Genomic DNA, 17,842 nt, shown 5'->3' on the forward strand with positions numbered 1-17,842 from the left:
GCCCTGAGAATGCAGGGAAGGAAGCTACCTGTCCTCACTGTCTGGGCTGGGGCTAACCCCTGCCTTCTGCTGCCTGCAGGCCACAGCTCGAGCCTGCATGGAAGCAGCTCTGTCCACCATTGTCATCCCCACCCCCAGTATAAGAGTGGACAGTGTGGGGGGTGGGGGCAGGCCAGGATGTCCCTCCCAGGGTGTGCCTCAGCGTCTGTGCTCTTGGCTGATCTCACACCACACCAGTACCGTACTTGAGATCCATTCATTCACACAAGGGTGACACTGCTGTTTATGAGAGTGGTGATGGACATCACTTCACATCTGATGCACTTCTGCACTTGGAGCCCCATTTGGACTTTGTGCCTGCACACTGCTGGCACCACAGAAGATGACAGCCACGAAGTGGTCATCACAAAGGCTCAAGGCCTCCTGGATTCCCAGCACACAGCACGGCACTAATACCCAGGCCCCTGTCATCTGAGGGGAAGCCTCAAGATTAGGCCATTCAACACAGCTCAGCAGTTTCATCCATGATGTACTCTTGTCTTCAGCTCACAATGGCTGAAGGAGAACCATCAGCAGGGGTTCTGATGTAACTTACAAGGGCGGAGTGCTCCAAGATGGTGTTGTGACCCGTCAGCCACCTACTAAGGTACCTGTGGCCACCTGAACAGTGCTGGTGTCGCTTTCATTCCATAGTGCTATCTGGGGCCCGCTCTGTGAAACCTCTTGCTCACTAAAATGGATGGAAGTGATTTTCAACTTGGAACTCCAGGAAGAGGAACATAAGTAATTGTAAAGGCTATAACCCATAAGCAGGAAGGGGAGGCCCTCTCTTCCAGGGGCTCCCCACTGCACACCAAACGGCAGATGCCTGACAGGGGTGCAGGAACCCACGTCTGCCAATGCCAGTCCCAGCACCCAAGGAAGGCCAAGAATTTTCTCAACTTTTTATTAAGTTGGAAATTCATAAAAGCAACACAGCTTTCAGAGAAAGCACCACGGCAGGTCCTTTGTGCTGTGACAAGTGTGCTTAATCTCAACTAAGCTCCCCCAGCAGCCTCTCCAGAAGCCTCCGAAGAGTCCAGCAGGGCAGCGAGCATCCCAAGGTGGGGTGGGAGGAATGCCAGGAAGAAACTGAGCTTTCAGCTTTCTTTCCCGGGGACACATTGGGATCAAACTCAGCCCTTAAACCCCCCCACCAAGAGATGCCCACAGGACCAATGCCAGGCAGGGGCATCAGGGCATTCAGGGCTTTGAAGTAACCAGTCTGTACTGTGACTTCAAATCCCTATGACAACGTAACCCACTCTGGAGCCTGACCTTGGGCCAGCTGGGCCTGGGAAGTCACAGGTTGGATGCCTTGCCCAGTTGCCCACCAAGAGCCCCTCTCTCTGTGGGTGAGCCAGGGATGAGCCTGGAGTCCCTGACCTCAGGATGGCTCCAGCAGATGTTGACTTTTGTACAACCTGCATTCTGGAGACACAGATAAGGGATCCCCCAAGCTTGCAAGGTGACAAATGGTAATTACTTTTCCTGGACCATTCCTTCTTTTTGAGCTTGGGGAACACACAGGCAGGCAGGATCCAGTGTTGATTACCAGGTAAAGACCAAAATGCCAGGACAGTGGTCACTGGCTAGAACCCTGTCATTCACTGAGACAAATCTGGCTCCAGGGTCTACAGTGGGTGCCCTGGGGTCCCTCTACTGTCCCCAGCTTACAGCTGCTCCTAATCTTGGAGGGCAAGGCCACTACCTGCTCACTACCAGCTACACTACCAATGCTGGGAAGGGGCCTCCAGTGCTCCCCTGTTAGTAGGGGCCCTTGTTGCCTCTTACTGTGGGCTCTGAGAAGGGGGAGGGGACAGGGTGGCCCTGTTAGCTCCCCAGAGCCTAGAGTCCTGCTGAGTGACGCCAGGACACTGTTGGATGGGGCACAAGGAGAATCTGGCCCACACCTGAGGTCACAGTCTCAGTGGCTGGTATGGGGGCAGAGGGATACAGCAGGTCTCCCCTTGGTCTGAGGGGCCTGGGTGTGTTTGCCAATGAAGCCTGGTAGGTGGCACTGAGGTCACCCTATGGAGGTTCTTCCCCTGATAAAATGTATCCTCAGGGATAAGTATAAGTACTTATATGTATCCTTGGTGACCATTTGCTCTCAGTTGAGTGAACTGTGTTTCCCTGAGACTTAGAACATCGTGTGGGGAACAACGTCACAATCTCCCATAGGGCAGCCCTGGAATCAGAGGCTGCACCAGTGCAGAAGGACCACAAGCCATAGAGCTGCTGCCCTGGCCAGCTCTGGTCTATAACTTGATGACAGAGTTGTCCTCTGAGGCCTGGACCCCTTTAGAAGCTGCTCTCCCCACACAAGCCACTCGCAGCTTACGAGGGCCTGGGGCACACAGGACACTGGAGACCCTCTGTTCTTCTTGCCTGAAGCTCAGAAGAGCCCCGGAGGCTGCTGCTGCCCAGCGCTGGTGCCATCGGTTTCTGGCCATTGGGAGAGCTGGCCCAGGGTGGCTGAGTTTCTCACTGTGGCAGGCAGGGTCAAGGCCACTCTGGAACAGTGAAGGCCACAGCCAGCGGGGGGAGAAACAGGCAGAGTCTGTGGAGGAGTGAGAGGGAGAGAATGAATAGAGGAATGGGGGGTGGACTATTCTACCTGACCTGGAATAAACGGGATCACCATAAGCCACCTAGACCTCAACCTCACAGGTGTGGTTTTCACACATGCCACCTTTCACTCCAGCCATTTCCCCATACCCTCACCCCAGGCAGCACCTGGAAGACCCTGGGACACAGCAGGGCAAGCAGACACAGCTGTAATCCCCAGACATCATCTTCCCATGAGAAACACTGAAGACTTATACAAATAATTATACAGAATGTTTATACAAATAATTATATAGAATGTTTATACCCTGAATTATTTTGATGCAGAGTGTGAAAAGGAAGTAATATTTAACCTGACACTTGAAGGATGCACAAGAATTAGCTAGAGAGGAAATAGCAGTTCAGGCAAAAGCAAAGGCCCTGAGGTAAGAATCTGACACATTTGAAAATCTAAGTAGACAACTAATGAGGTAGAAAAGCAGGGGCAGACCGAGGACCGAGGACCGGTAAGCAGGGAGGAAGCCAGGCACGTGGTCAGCCATGAGATTAGGAAGCTCATTTGTGCTCTTGGACAAACCCTTAACCACAACCTCGGATACCAGGCCACGTACAGGCTGTGGGATGCAGTGATGGGCACAGCTCACAGCTGTGCTGCACGCCCAATCAATGGCACCCACTCTCTGAGCATCAGCATTTCCAGGGAAACACCGGGTAACGGATGGATGCCCACCTCCCAGGGAACCTAATGTATGTTGGATACTTCATGGAGAATGTTCCTGAAAAAGGAAGAAAACTCCTCTTCCTGGTGTGATGGTTTCTACAACTAAGGCACTGAGACAGCTCAGCGTAACCCTGGGCCAGCTCCAAGGAGGGATAGGACCAGATGTGGGAGGTCAGGAAGGAATCCCTTGGCCAGGCTATGGCACCTGAATTGCTCAAACTCAGACAGAGAGCAGAGCAGGCAGGGAGAGAATCAATCTGTCAGAGGGGAGAGGAGAGGAGGAACTGGGTACCAGGCAGGGTGGTTTATCAAGAGGGGCTCTGGGACAGAGAAGAGGGATGGGAGTCCTTCACAAGGGTTTCCTGCCACCCTAAAAGTCTGCACAACTTTGGTTCCTGGGAAGCACTCGCTGGCCTGTGCTGGAAATACAGTCAAGCAGGCCTACCTGTGATGAGAGAAGACCGGAGGGTACGCCCACAGCCGGGGGGCTCACAAGGGCTGTCCAGAAAAACGGAGGCCCATCATTCCTAGCAAGAGGCAGAGGCAAGTTCTCAGCTGTGGGCATGTTCGTATGTATTTAAGGAACCTGGAGTCTGTGAGACACTTTCCTCTATGTGGGGTCGACCCTGACACCATCAGGGCCTAGGGGAGTTCTGCCATCCTCAGGTGTCAGCAGGATCCTAAACACAGGACCAGGCGGAGCAGCACTGGCTTCTCACCACTGAGGGCTCCCCAATCCCTCTCACCATCACACAAGTGAGAAGAGGAGGTCACAAGGCCCTTACTCATCCTGAGACACTCCAAGATGGTAAACAACACCTCCGGAAGCCTGGCCATCTCACCGATTCTGTCCTCCCAGGACGACCCCAGCCCATCATAGGCTGGTGTGTGGGCAAAGAGGGGCAACCATGGGACCCTGACCACTGAAAGTAGATAGGGTGCCCTAAATGCAGGGCGGGGGAGGTACCCTGCCAGGCTCTGGGGTCACCAGGTCACCTATCGTCCTTGGGACCATCCCAAGGCCCTCAGTCTGTGCCCTCTCAGTTTTGCCAGCCTCTTCTCTGAGGCTTGGTGTCCTTGTCTGTGAAATGGGACACTCCTCCAGCTGAAGTGGCATGGGGTCAGCAGCCACCTGCACAGCCTGTGAGTGGCAGGAACTGGTATAGGACCTGACCCAAGGGATGTCACCCTATTCTGATGGCCCTCTTCTGGCCATCTAGGCCTGTCAGAGACTGGAAGAAACCCGCAGTACTATGTTTTGGGTCCCATCTTTGTAACAGTGTTTGGTAAGGCAGGATGGAGTGTGCTGGGTAGTCCCTGCAGCAGTGACAGAGTCCCAAAGTGGCCTGGCAAGCTCCGCCTTTCCCAGAGCTGGGGTTGGAGTCCTGTCTAGAATCCCATGTGACAGGCTCCAATGCCTGTGAGGAGGTGAGCACTCTCAGCCTGGTCACCTGCCCTGACATTCCAAAGCCCCTCAGGCCAGAGGCAGGCTGGACAGGTGATGCGGGGAGGAGTTACACGGCTGTTCTGCAAACAGGTTTTGGGTGCTCATTTTAAGAGGAAAAGAGAAAAGGAGGTGTTCATGGCAAAGCACCCACCAAGAGCTCAAGGTGGGTGCTGAGGTGGAGAAAGCCAACACAGGCTGCACTGGAGATGTCATGTGAGTGCTGGGGAGAAGCTGCAAGGGATCTGAACTGGTGGGGGCTGAGCTACATCAGAGTCTATCAGAGTGACAGTCAGGCTCTGTGGACCCAGGAACACCAGGGAGACAGAGATGCTCTGAGGGCCTGGTCCTCTCTGACACAGGGCCCCATACCTTCCGCACTATAGATCCTGATCTGTGGCTGGGTTAAGGGCTCTCCTTCAGTTTGACCCATTTTCTGGGGAGCTAAAGGTGGGTGGGGAGGACCACCCAGGACCCAGGGAGGGTCAGGAGGGCCCTGGGCATCAGCTCTTGTCCTTCTGCTGAGCTGTGGGCCCTTTCCTGTTGAGCCCAACCTATGTCCCTGCCTCTGCAGAAGCCTGGAGAGTCTTAGCTGTCCAGGCAGAGAATCTGCAGACCATGAGAGCAACTGGGTCAGCTGCAGGAGACAGAAGCCAGGGAGGAGCAGTTTGGGTCAAGGAGGGGCTGCAGTTCTCTGGTGGCTGCTGGGGACCACAAGAAGGACACAACCAGAATGTAGACACCAGCTGAAGTCCAGCTCCCAGTCCAGTCTGATGCTCACAGCACCTTGGGGACACACGCTGATGTCCCATGCTGACTGGGACTTGCTCTGTCCTTTTTACAAGTAGCCTTTCTGCTCCAACTTCCTCATCCCTAAAGCAGGCTGATGACAGCCTCCCCCATCCCCACCCCACAGGCTGGGCAAGACTAGATGGACAAAAACCCATTCAGCATTGGACTGCGCCATGCAGCTGCCCCCAGGTCACAACAATGATGGTTGTGGGGACACTGGGAGACCCCTGCAGCCCATGGCATCCTGAAGCCATTATCACCACCATCCTTCTCCTCACTGATCTCCAGTCAAGCACTGTGTGTAATACAATTCCATTCCCATTTTCCAGATGAAAAAGTTGAGCCTCCCCACCAGGAAGTTAAAAAAAAAAAAAAACCTGACTTGGGTCAAGCAACCAGTGACAGCCACAGCCAAGAGGCAAAGCATGCTACCCTTCCAGGGCCCCTGAAAGCTAAAATTCCTGAAAAAGAAATGCTTGTCCAGGTCCAGCTGAGGCAGAGCCAGGTGGCAGGAGCCTCAGTACCTGGAGTGGACAGCCTGTCCCTGCTTCCTCCCCTCCCACTTGTGAACTGCACTCTGGGTTCCCAAGGCAGGGGACACCAGAGAAGGACAGCGGCACTCCTACATCCTGCCCAGCCTGAGGTGGGAGGCAAGTGACCACCCTCAGGTTCCTAAATCACCCAGCAGAGGAATGGGTCATTATGAAGGAAATGCCAGTTCCCTCTGTGAAGCTCACTCCCCAGGGAACCAAGAAATGCTCTTCCAAAGAAGAAGAGAACAGATTACAACAAAACAGCCACAAGAGCCTCAGAGAAGCACGCCAGTCCTATTCAGGCTGCCAGACCCCCTGTGCTTACAGATCTGAGGCCCATAGGCACTTCAAGGGACTCCAAGGTCGGCTAGATGTGTCTTAGTGGGACACCAGGTCCATTCGGCAGCCCCAGCTCAGAGCACTGTTCTTTCTGTGCAGAGCTCTTGACCCAGGTTGGCAGCACTGAACTGTTCTCTGAGGAAATTAGGCTTTGGGCTCAGGCCACCTCCTGCCAGGGTTCCTTGACCTGAACTGAGAGGGGTCTGTGCTGAGTCTGCACAGGGCTGCAGGCACATGGAGGTGGGAGGGGCTGGCTGGGTGCAAGGAAGCAGCTAGCTTCCTGGGCCACAGGCTCTTCCTCCTCCACCTTTTTCCTCACTCGCAGGCCTTCAGGGAACCAGAATCTCCACCTGCCCCCTGGGGACCCACACTTCCATGTGAGAGCTCAGAAGGAGGGCTTGGAGCTGAGACATAGGACAAGAGCTAGTGACACGTCAGCCTTTCTCAGGACTTGGCCACAAAACCTTCCTCTGGTGCCTACAAATCCCCTGCCCACAAGGGCCCCTCCCCAAGTGCCCTGCCAGGTTGGCTCGGACAGCCTCTTCCAGCCTTGGCGCTTGACACTGACCCTGCTCCACCAGCTGAAGGAAAGGCCCTGACCTCCCACAGAAGGGGGAGCTCCATCCCAGGCTTCTTTCGCTCTGCTCCTCCTCTCCACCAGGCTTTCCTCCCAGCTGGCCTAAGTCCCTCCTGGTGTCTCCCTTCCCTCCCTTCGCCACCCAAAGAGCACTTATGTGTCACTTGGCTCTACCCATTGTCACCCTTGCTTGTTTTCATGCAATGATTTCATACAACCACAGTGCTCAGAAAGCAGCAAGAGCAGGGCTTACAGGCAACTGCTCCACAGCAGTGAGGGGGTCGACCTCACTTAAGCCAGATGCCTGCTGGCCATAGGAAGACCATCTCTTCATCCGCCATGAGGACAGGAGACACCCCCTCACACGCCAGCAAGTGCACAGCTGCTCTAGGAAAGGCCCCACTGAACCTGGGCTGTCTGTCCCAGGTTCACTCGACCTTCCCTGGGAGATGTGGCAACCATTACCCAGAGTGGAGACACACAGGAGAGGTTCACCCCCGCTCTCCTGAGGGCTCAGAGCAGTCCTGGATACAGTGGGGTGGGGATGGGGGGCTCACCTGGTGACTCTCTGCAGGTTCTCCTCATGCAGGCAGGTGCTTCCAGGTGCTGACAAAGGCTGTGGGGATGAGCGAGTAGGGCACGGTGGTGATGCAGTTCCATGTGTCCGAAGTTGGGTCATAGCAGTCCAGGGTCTTACACCTCTGGGTCCCAAAGTAGCCACCCACCACATACAGCTTGTTGCCTGAAGCCAGGGCATGGCAGGACATGCGCTTGGCGGTCATGTCCCCAATCCGGGTCCACTGGTTGGTCTCAGAGTCAAAGCGGTAGGCAGAGGCAGCTGTGAATTCTGTGTCACCTCCCATGATGAAGATCTGGCTGCCCAGGACAGCGGCAGCTGTGTACCGCCAGGGCTGAGGGCACTCAGCCTTGATGGTCCACCGGTTCTCAGAGGGGTCATAGCACTGGACTTTGGACACCATGTCCCGGTGGATACTGGTCCCTCCGAAAACAAAGAGCTTCAGCTTGGCACTCACCACGGCCGCATTGCTAACACCATCCCTCAATGGGGCCACCATCGTCCACTTGTTGGCCCCAGGGTCGTATTTCTCCACTTGCTTCAGGGAGACAGATGGGGAGGCTGGGAAGACACCTGCCAGGGATGTGTGCCCGCCTACTACATAAAGACAGTTCTCCAGCTCAGCTGAGCCATGGCCAAAGCGGGCTATCAGCATGGGCGCCGCCTTGGACCACTCCTCATGGACAGTGTCATATACCCAAACGTCCTTGGAGACGCCATTCTCGGAGCCCCGCCCTCCAGTCACATAGACCTTGCATCCTATTGCCGAGGCACTGAACTCCTTCCGGGGACTGGGCAGGTCTGCCTTGGGGATGATCTCCTTGGCCTTGTGGTCCACCTGGTAGATCTTGTCACACATGAAGGTCTGGCCACCCAGGATGAGCAGTGTGTGGCCTGCCTTGCGCGGCCGGGCACAGGGACTGGTGACCACCCCGTCGTTCTGCAGGATCCTGGCCTTGCAGCGGAGTGCCTCGTCTATGATAAGCTTGGTACGCTCGTCCGCCATGAGGAGGGCCTCACCAGAGATGGCCTCCTTCAGGCAGTCGGAGGGCAGCAGAGCCAGCCGCACACTGCGCAGGAGCTCAGGCAGGTGGGCCTTGCGCTGCTCCAGGTCATGCTTCACCCACTGGAGAATGGCCTCGAAGACCACCCGCTCATCCTCAGTCTCCAGCTCGTCACTGGAGATGAGGTCCAGCAGTGTGTCCTTGGACAGGCTGTTGAAGTCCTCACTCTGTCGCACGGTCTCAAAGTGCACAAGGCACATACGCCAGGAGAGTTCATAGAGCCGGCGGCACTGGTGGGCATCTGACAGCAGCATCATTCCCAGGCAGTTGGAGGGGAAGAGGTTCTTCTCCAGGAACTCAGCGGCCGCGTCCCGCACGTCATGGAACTGCAGCATGTCACCCGCCTCCAGCAGAGACTCTGCGTTCTCCTCATTGATGGCGATGCGGGAGGAGTAAGCAAAGTCCAGCAGTAGCTCCAACACCTCAGGGTGCAGGTTGTCGTGGAAGTTAACTGTGTCATCCCGGCTTTCCCGCAGGCCGTGGCTGAACATGGCCTCAAAGTAGCGGCTGGAGGCGGCCAGCACAGCACGGTGGCAGGGGAAGGCGCGATCGCCCGCAAAGAGGGTGACGTCGGTGAACATGCGGTGCTTGCGCAGCGTGTTGAGGTGGGCCAGCACGCAGTCAGGGTGGGAGGCCTTGTGGAATAGGGTGATGTTCATGGAGCCCGAGCTGCTCCGTGACTTGCGAGTCTCGTGGACACTGACTGACATGCTGCACAACCTGCAGGAGCAGCAGCACAGGTGAGAGGGCCCTCCTGCTGTGTGCCCTGTCCTCTCTCTAGTCTCCTCTGCTTGGCTCTGACACACCAAACCCTGTTTCCTGCTTTCTCAACCACATCCCTAAGAACAATACAGGCAAGAAGGGCTGGGCCTCCTGCCGCCTGGCAGGACCTGGTTTTGATCTCAGTTTGGACCAGCTCTGGGACACATGCACATCTTGGCCTGGAGATGAGCCACCGTGGGCAAGCTTGGGGCGGGGCTGCCATTGCTGACTTGGTTAAAGCTAAGGTCAGGGCAACGCTAAGCAGTGTGGACCCCTGATGGCACTGTGCCCTCAGGACAGCCCTCTGGGGAGGCATCTCTTGAGATGTCACTCTGTACAGCAGAGGTAGCCAAGGCTCAGAGATGCAAAGAGCCACCCAAAGTGCCAGAGCCAGGATCCTACATGGCTGTCCATTTCTGAAGCCCAACCTCTGCCCTCCATTGGCCCAAGGAGACCCTGACTCCTGCTGTGGGGGAGGGGACTTTTGAATATGTTCCACAGGACCTGTGAATAGCAAAGCCTTCCACACCACCCTGCTCCCAGGAGGCCCATCCTAAGCAGCAGTGACCAGAGGCCCATCTTGCCCTAGGACAGACCCCCAAGTGTTCAGTGTAGACACATTCTCCAAACCCAGGGATCTCCAAAGCCCTCTTCACATAGCCAGGATAAGCAAGGGTTGGGGAAGTGACAGGCCCAGAGTGACAAAGGGACATCTTTAGGTAACACACCAATCCAGATTTGCCTTCACCAAAGCAGCAGGAACACTGGAGCCAACTGAAGCCTCCCTGGTCTCCCAGGCAGCTTCAAGACCCGGGGCCATAGTGCGCTGGTTTCCTGCCCCCCTTAATGCCCAGTGACACAGTATCCAGAGCAACTCTGCAACCACACAGACAGAGGTTTGTCACCTGCCTGAATCTGGGAGATTTCCAAAACACTTCAAAGATGAGTAGTTGCAATACCCAGTTTGATGCTGTGAAAATAGGACTCAGACAACTGGCAGCGAAAAGTAATAGGTCTCAAGAAATGCAGCCCCAACGCCAATGGCATTCTAGTGCCCTTACCCCAAAGCCTGAGCTGCCTCCTTCCTGCTGTAATGGTTGTGGTGGCAGCTGGGGGGTAAGGGGGGCAACAAAGTTTTTCATTTTCAATTTTCAAAAGTAGGTAACTCCCACTGTCCCCATGCCCCCATCCCAAGTCAATTTTGTACTTAAGTATAATGTAGTAAAGGAAGGAAGAGATTTTATGCTTCAATGAAGTTGTAAATTAATGTCCAACTGCATTTTTCTCTCTCTCCTCCCTTGGCAAAAAACCAGAGCAGGCACAAATGAATGTGACCAGAACAGGATAGGAATAGGGCCTGGCCTTGCGGCTCAGCTCCCATTTCAGGGGGCCCACGGGCCAGGGACCTGTCAGCGACAAGGCTGTGTGAGCCTGTACTGGGCTCTGAGGTTAGGTGGCCAGTCCACTTGGGGGTGGGGTGAGGGCACTGGTTCAGATCATGCTGGGGTCCTCCTACCCCCCCCTCCACCCCAGGGTACCGCTCCCTTCCTCTGTACCTTGGCTTTCTCTCCTGCAGAATGAAATTCCTGCCATGATTCACTCACTGGTGGGCAATTATTTCCCAGACATGTCTTTCAAGCCAAGTCCTGGACTAGGGGCATCACAGAGACTGAGATCTAGTCAGAAGCTTTGCCAACAGCTAGGTCCGGATGGACGGGACTTGCTCAATCTGAATTCTGGACCCTGTATGTGCTGCCCCAAATCTTGCTGTGATTGGTAAATCCTCACTTCAGCTTCTGCCCCGTTAGTTACTGGATACTTCCCCAAAGTGACCATTCACCCAGTGGCTCAGGTCCATCCCTCCCTGCCCCACAGAACCAGGCCATTTATGAGGGACTCTAATTCAAGCCCTCCCCCTCAGAGGGTGGGAACTTCACAGTTGCCCACAGGGCCTGGCCCTGGGCTGCTGGTGAGGAAGCTCCTTGCTTTCCCCACAGCCAGGTTGGTTAACACTGTGGTATGGGTGATATATTCCCCACCTCCCCACCCCCTCATGGTCCCAGGTGCATGTTCCTGAGGCTCTTGCTCCTGAGACAGCTGGTCAAAAGTGGGAAGTCAGGGCTAGGCACTGCCTTTGTGCTGGGTGCTGGGTTCACAGGCTGCACATGAGGGCACCCAGGTGGAGACCCGTGTGGAGTACCCATGTGGAGGGTTTCTGGGCAGGACACAGCAAGGCTCAAAAGACAGAGAAAGCACCAAAAAGTGCCATGCTAGGGCAGATTCTGGCACAGCAGCCACAACGGCCCTGAGAAGGATGAAAAGCAGTGACTTCTCCAGGGCCAAGGCCAAGCGGGCAGCCCAGGGCCCCAGAGTCCCCTGGCTCCTGCTAAACTCATGCCCCAAGAACGCATGCCCTACGACACAAATGGCAGTAATTCACACAGGACTGAGCATGTTCTGCCCCCGCCAGCCTGAGGCTCCTCTGTGCCAAAGCAGCAAAGGCACCTGCCTGGCTATTTCTCCAGCTCATCCTCCCTCCCATGAACAGCACCTGCCTCTAAGAACTCTTGCAACAACAATGGCTGTTCCCTCCCTCACAGGCCTGCCATGCCCTGGTGAGGCAGTGAACCTGGTTGACAGATGAGGATGCTAAGGCCCAAGCACAGTCCTGATTGCCAATTTGTGCTGTCTCTTTGATGCCCTGGGGGTCCAGGACAGTGGGGAACATATGCAGTGCTCACTGATGTGACCTCAATACCTGGAATGGATCCTGGACAGTGGTCCCTCGATTTGAAGGAATGGGCCCATTTGTCCCTTCCTCTGCTGGTGACAAAGTCCCGAGCACACACAGCACACCACACTCACTTCACAAACCATCCAAACTGACTGCGTGCCAGTCACTTTCCACACCACAGGAGAGAAAGTCCAAGATGGCGCTGAACGCTGCCCAGACAGCTCACTCCCAGGGGTACAGGGTGGACATTCGGTTTCACTGAGCCAGCATACCTCTCCTGGCACTAGGCCCCAGTAGCACACTGCCCACAGCCCCAGGGACTGGGCGCCAAGCCTGGCCAAGCAGCCTGCGCCATCCTGCAGGCGAGGTAGGCCACACTCCAGACAGCTGAAAGGCTCTGTGCTAAGACATTTGTCGGAGCTTCTATCCTCCTCCCAGGATGCTGAAGGTACAAGATCAGGTCTGAAGCAGGGGAGGCAGAACAGAGACCGTCATTCCTGCAGAGCCTAAAGCCAGTCTGCTCCTGAATCTGCCTGCTGTCGCTGGCCAACAAGAAAGAGCTCTGAATGAGCTCTGAGAACTCATGGAGACACTGGTGTCCTGAACCAGATGTCAGGGGCTGCTTGCCTTGATAAAGGATCCCTCCTGTGTGGCCCTCTATCCTGTTCACCTTTAGGGGGCCCACCCCAGCACCACGAGGTGCTCTTAGGAGATAATTTTCTGTTGCTCAAGATCATTGTGTTCATCCCAGTTTCCTATAGCAAGCCTGGCAAGCATCCAAGAGGGTAAAAACCTTCCCCAAGCATACTCTTGCCTTGGGGACACAGGCAGTCCCACATGCTCAGTGGGGCTCAGCACAATTTTGATTACCTAAGCGGTGTCCCAGGCTTTGATGGATTAAAGGAGCAAAATATAACCACACAACATTGCAGTACCACAGACTGGCAATTTATCATCCTCTAAGAGGGGATAATCACCTTGGACACTGCATCCCCGCCCCGCCCCGCCCCGCTGAGCCCGGCAGTCCCCACCCACAGAGACGCTGTTAAAATGCAGCAAGTGACGCCACAGCTTTTGCTCAGCATCCTTGGAAAGCTACACAGATGCACAAGGAAACAAAGAAACCCAAATGGAGGAGGAAACAAAGTAACCAAGGGGGAAAACCTGAGGAACATGTGCCACTTGGGTCCTGAAGGAAAACTAGGGGCTTCCATTCCAAGGGGAAAGCGAAACACAAGGCCAGGAAAGCCACCACTTGGGTGCCACTCTCTGCAAGGCCTGGCTCCACTGGGCTCCAGCACTGCCCGCCTCTCCTCCTCCACCTGACAGAGGCTGGTGAACAGCAAAGTGAGGGTGTGAGCTCTGGCTTTTTATTTTGTATTTTTCTGAAACAGGGTCTCTCTGAAAACTGGTCTCTAGACCAGGCTGACTTCAAACTTGCCCTTCTCCTGCCTTAGCTTCCTGAGTGCTGAGATTACAGATGTGTACCACCAATGTGGTTTGGATTAATTTTTTTTTGTATGGTCTGTACATGGGAGGCACTGAGCTACACTCCCAGCCCACATTCTTCACTGGAAGCCAGGAGGAGCAAGAGAAGTACACCACTCTGTTGGTCAGCTCTCTTGCTTCTGGGTGGTTCCTAGGTGTGAATGGCTCGGGGTCACTTCAGGAGCCTAGGCCAACCATGTGGCCCCTTAGTACAAACTAGAAAGCAGGGTCCCTCTTCCTGACTGGGCACCTGCCAGTCTTGGGTCCAGGCATAAGCCTTGGAGAGGAACACATAGCTGGTTTTCAGCCACACCAGGATGCACAGTGGTTCCTGGTCCCTGGTAGGGGCCAGCATCCATCATGAGGCAGAGCCTGCCCTGCTGGCACTGAATGAGCAGGAGCAGGATTCCAACAGGTGAAGCTTCAAGGAACCCCATGTATGCCTCACCAGATCCTAAGCCCTCTTCCATCACTTCCATTTGACTGATAAAGCAACGGAGGTTCACGGTTACCTCCTGGAACTCCCGCCTGACCAACTAAGCTCCTAATTCCTCTGCTACCCTGAGAGGGAAGGGGGTAGGGGTATATTTCGAGAGCAGGTAGAGGAAAGAAGTAGAATGATAGTTGTCTCCCCCACCCACTCCCTCTGGAAGCCACCACCAGCCCGCCCCTCTCCTGATAGCTGGCAGTACAGTCCAGGATGCAAGCTGTGGCCAGGCCAGGAGGTCCTCTGCCTGTCTGGATTCAGACAGGCCATGCCCACATTACTAGGCAGGAGGGCAGGAGCAGGGAGGGGCTCTGGAAACAAAGGCTTCCTGGCAGATGAATTCCAGGAGCTGGGAAGCAGCTCAGGGACATTGCCCCACTGTGGGAGCCAGGTCCGTCCCCGATTCTCCTCTCTTCTTACCGCCTGCAATGTGAAGCACACAAGAAAGACTGGCAGTTGTACAAGGGTGGGCACTTGGTTCTGACTGGCTCATTTACTATGAGTGTCCTGAATTCCCACAGGAGATGGGGTGTCTGCACACGGGCTGGGGGGAGGGGACAGAGCATCAGTGAGTGAACTAAGAAGTAGACAGCACAATCTTACTACTGTGCAGGTGAACAAAATCAAACTTCCATGGGCTCTAGAGGGACAGGGAGACCTTGGGCTCGTCTAGGCCCTGTGAAGAGGGATGCGTGGCAGACATTAGGAAAAGAACTAGTTCCAGCACAGTGGCATCAAGTGCAAAGGTGGGGTGTGAGGTTGGCCTTCAAGGAAGGATGTTCCAGCCTGCAATGTTCTATCCAGCTCAGTCCAGAAACCGCACATGTGAATCACGATTCCTTCTGGATAGTCAGTGGCAGCAGATGTAGGACAGAAAGGAGAGGACTCAGCTAACAGCCAGAACAGGGCCCCATGCATCTCTGCAATGTCCTAGGTCACCCAATCATCTTCCCTTTCCTTTCCTTGCTCTTTCCTTTCTTTCTCTCCTCCCTCCCTCCCTCCCTCCCTCTCTTTTTGCAGTGCTGGAGATGAAACCTGGGCCTCACACTGCCAGGCAAGTACATGGCCACTGAACTGCATCCCTGCCCAGATCGCCCATCAGAAAATTCAAGCCGCTGATGAAGCACCTGTTGGGTGTCAGGCTGTGTTGAGGGCCAAAACACAATCTCAAGATGGTGGGGTCTGACCTCTTGGCTGTGAAGCACACAGGGCCAAAGCTAACCCAAAAAGCAAGCCAGGACAGGAGAGGAAGCAAGCAGGTCAGCACTGTTCTCACAGTTATTCCACCGTCTGCACTGACACGCCTGACAAAATGTGGCCCCAAGAAAGATCAGAGACTCTCAATGCCACTGATTAGGAACAGGGAGCCTGAAGACAGATCAGCCTTTACTGTGTGGCCTTGGGAGAGTTAACTCACCTCTCTGGGCCTATCTTCCTCAATGATAAAGTGAGGATAAAAACATGTAGTCAATTTACAGACTTGTGGAGAGAATTCAGGGAGATGAGGGCTAAGAACAGTCAGAACAGCACTGGGCCTGGCCTGCTTACTGGGCACACTGCTGTCATCACACCACCACCATGGGATATGGACACAGCCAACTCCTGAGCTCACCCCATTATCCCCAACCACCACCTAAAACAAGAGGTTTTCACTGTCCACTCAGTTTCAAGTCACTTGATTTTTTTAATGAGTATGTATTTTTATTTTATTTGGGGGAACAGTACTGGTTGTTAAACTCAGGGCTGGGTGCTTGCTAGGCAGGCATTCTACCACTTGCACCACACCTGCAGCCCTTTTTCCTTTGGTCATTTTTGAGACAGGACTTCATGTTTATGCCTGAGCTGGCGTGGACCTCAATCCTATTTGTGCTTCCCCATGTAGCTGGGATGACAGGTGCTCACTATCACACCAAGCCATTGATTGAGATGAGGCCTTGAGAACTTTTTGCCCAGACTGGCCTGGAACCACAATCCTCCTGCCCTCCCGAGTTTGAGCCGCTGTGTTCAGCCTGTATTATTTTTATAATCAATAAAATTCCAGAAGGTTTTGATCAAGCCCCCTACAAAGTACTAGTCTGGCAGGGTCAGGGGGCTGTGCAACAGCTGCCCCCAGGCGGGGTTTCTAGCTGCGGCTCAGAGCCTGCCTGCCTGCCTAGGTCCAGCACAGGATGGACATCCCGTCCACCTCAGATGACAGATAAACCCAGCATCCTTACCAAGCAGAAAATCTAAGTGTTCACTGGAAGTAAAATAAATGACCACTGTCACTGAACCAGAGCTACAGATCATTCTAGACACACATGAATTATCAGACAATGGATTCTCTCCTGAGCTACTTTTCAATGGCCTTTCTTTAAAAAAAACAAAACAAAACAGCAAACAGCTGTTTGTAGCCAAACAGCAGCTAAAAAAAAAAAAAAAGAAAGAAAAAAACCTTTATGTATACTTATTCAAAAAATTGTCTGGGCTGAAATGTAGCTCAGCATTATAGCACATGTCTAGCAAACACAAAGCCCTGAGTTCCATCCCCAGCACCAAAACCAAACCAAAACCAAGACTGTATGCACCCTGCTGTTGTAGATGAAAATGCAGATGATCAGAACTATTTATATTTTTCATTGTGCATTTATTTATTGTGGTTTTATTTTTCAGCTTTCTTTGTGGAAGATTTTGCCCGTTGGGTTTTAAGACAGTATCTCGCTACACAGCCCATGCTGCTCTTCTGCCTCAGCCTCCTGGGTGCTGGGATTGCAGGTGTGTACCACCATGCCCAGCTCTTGTGGGTTTTGATGCAGTGAAGTCATAAGAATCATACTAAGTTTTGCCCTCTGTTCTCAGCAGTCAGTCTGCTGGGTGGCTCTGAGTCCCACCACAACCCCTGGCCTCACCCTTTCCTCCAGCCCCACCTCAGCCCCATGCCTCCCACAGCAATAGTCTGGCCATGGGGGTGGTTCAGGAATGGAGAGAGGACCAGGGAAGGGTGAGAATGTCTGCTTCATACACTGCTTGGTAATAAACAGGTTTTCTCTTTAGGCAGTCCCCAAATGTCCCTGTATCCCACTGCCCACCCTTGAGCTCAGCCAACAGTGCACACTCACAGCATCTGACACAGCACAGGTAAGACAACCTAGTTTCCCCCACTGTTCTAAGGACAAAGTCAACAGTCACTCACTCACTCACGTGTGCACCTCCCTAACACAGAGACACACAGAGCCCTTGTGAGCAATGAATCACAAAAGCACCCTACACCCCCGCCCCAATTTGTCTGCAGCCAGCGCTTGTGAAGGGAAGGGAGGTGGGAATAGCCCCAGAGGATGGGTCTCTGCTTCAGTGTCCTCTGCTCACACCCTAGCTCCTTTTCTTCTTCCCTCCCCCTTTCCCTCTCCCTCTCCCACGCACTGGGTCTCACTATGCAGCCCCAGCTGGACTGGAACTCTCAATCCTCCTGCCTCAGCCTGCCAAGTGCTGGAATTACAGAAGTGCTCCACCACATCAAGCCCTACCCCAGCCTTTTCACTTTATGCACTCAGTGTTAAGCACACTTGGAAAAAGGCAGCCACACTAGCATCCATAACTGATAGCCAAGTCCCAGGACTGACTTTAGCCATGGTCCTTGGGAAGCCAGAGCTGTTCTTACAAGTTAATGAACACTAATGAAATCCATTTGATGGTGGAGAAGTGCTGGAAGGGTTTGCGCTAAGATCTGTGTGGGAC

General features: G+C 54.2%; 1 protein-coding gene across 4 annotated transcripts in view; it reads right to left on the reverse strand.

The window, feature by feature from the left end:
* Positions 1 to 932: 932 nt before the first annotated feature.
* The window catches only part of Klhl25 (kelch like family member 25), a 32,437-nt gene continuing 15,527 nt past the window's right edge, over positions 933 to 17,842 (reverse strand). For all 4 annotated transcript variants that reach the window (XM_020185785.2, XM_020185786.2, XM_074061546.1 and 1 more), the window contains exons 2-3: positions 7,574 to 9,377; positions 933 to 2,602 (exon numbers count right to left, since the gene is read on the reverse strand). In XM_020185785.2, coding sequence (XP_020041374.1) covers positions 7,598 to 9,367 — 1,770 coding nt within the window. In that variant the 5' untranslated portion in view covers positions 9,368 to 9,377 and the 3' untranslated portion in view covers positions 933 to 2,602; positions 7,574 to 7,597. The remainder of the gene's footprint in view (positions 2,603 to 7,573; positions 9,378 to 17,842) is intronic.

This window comes from Castor canadensis, chromosome 19, assembly GCF_047511655.1.
Source record: "Castor canadensis chromosome 19, mCasCan1.hap1v2, whole genome shotgun sequence".
In the NCBI taxonomy this organism is placed as follows: Eukaryota; Metazoa; Chordata; class Mammalia; order Rodentia; family Castoridae; genus Castor; species Castor canadensis.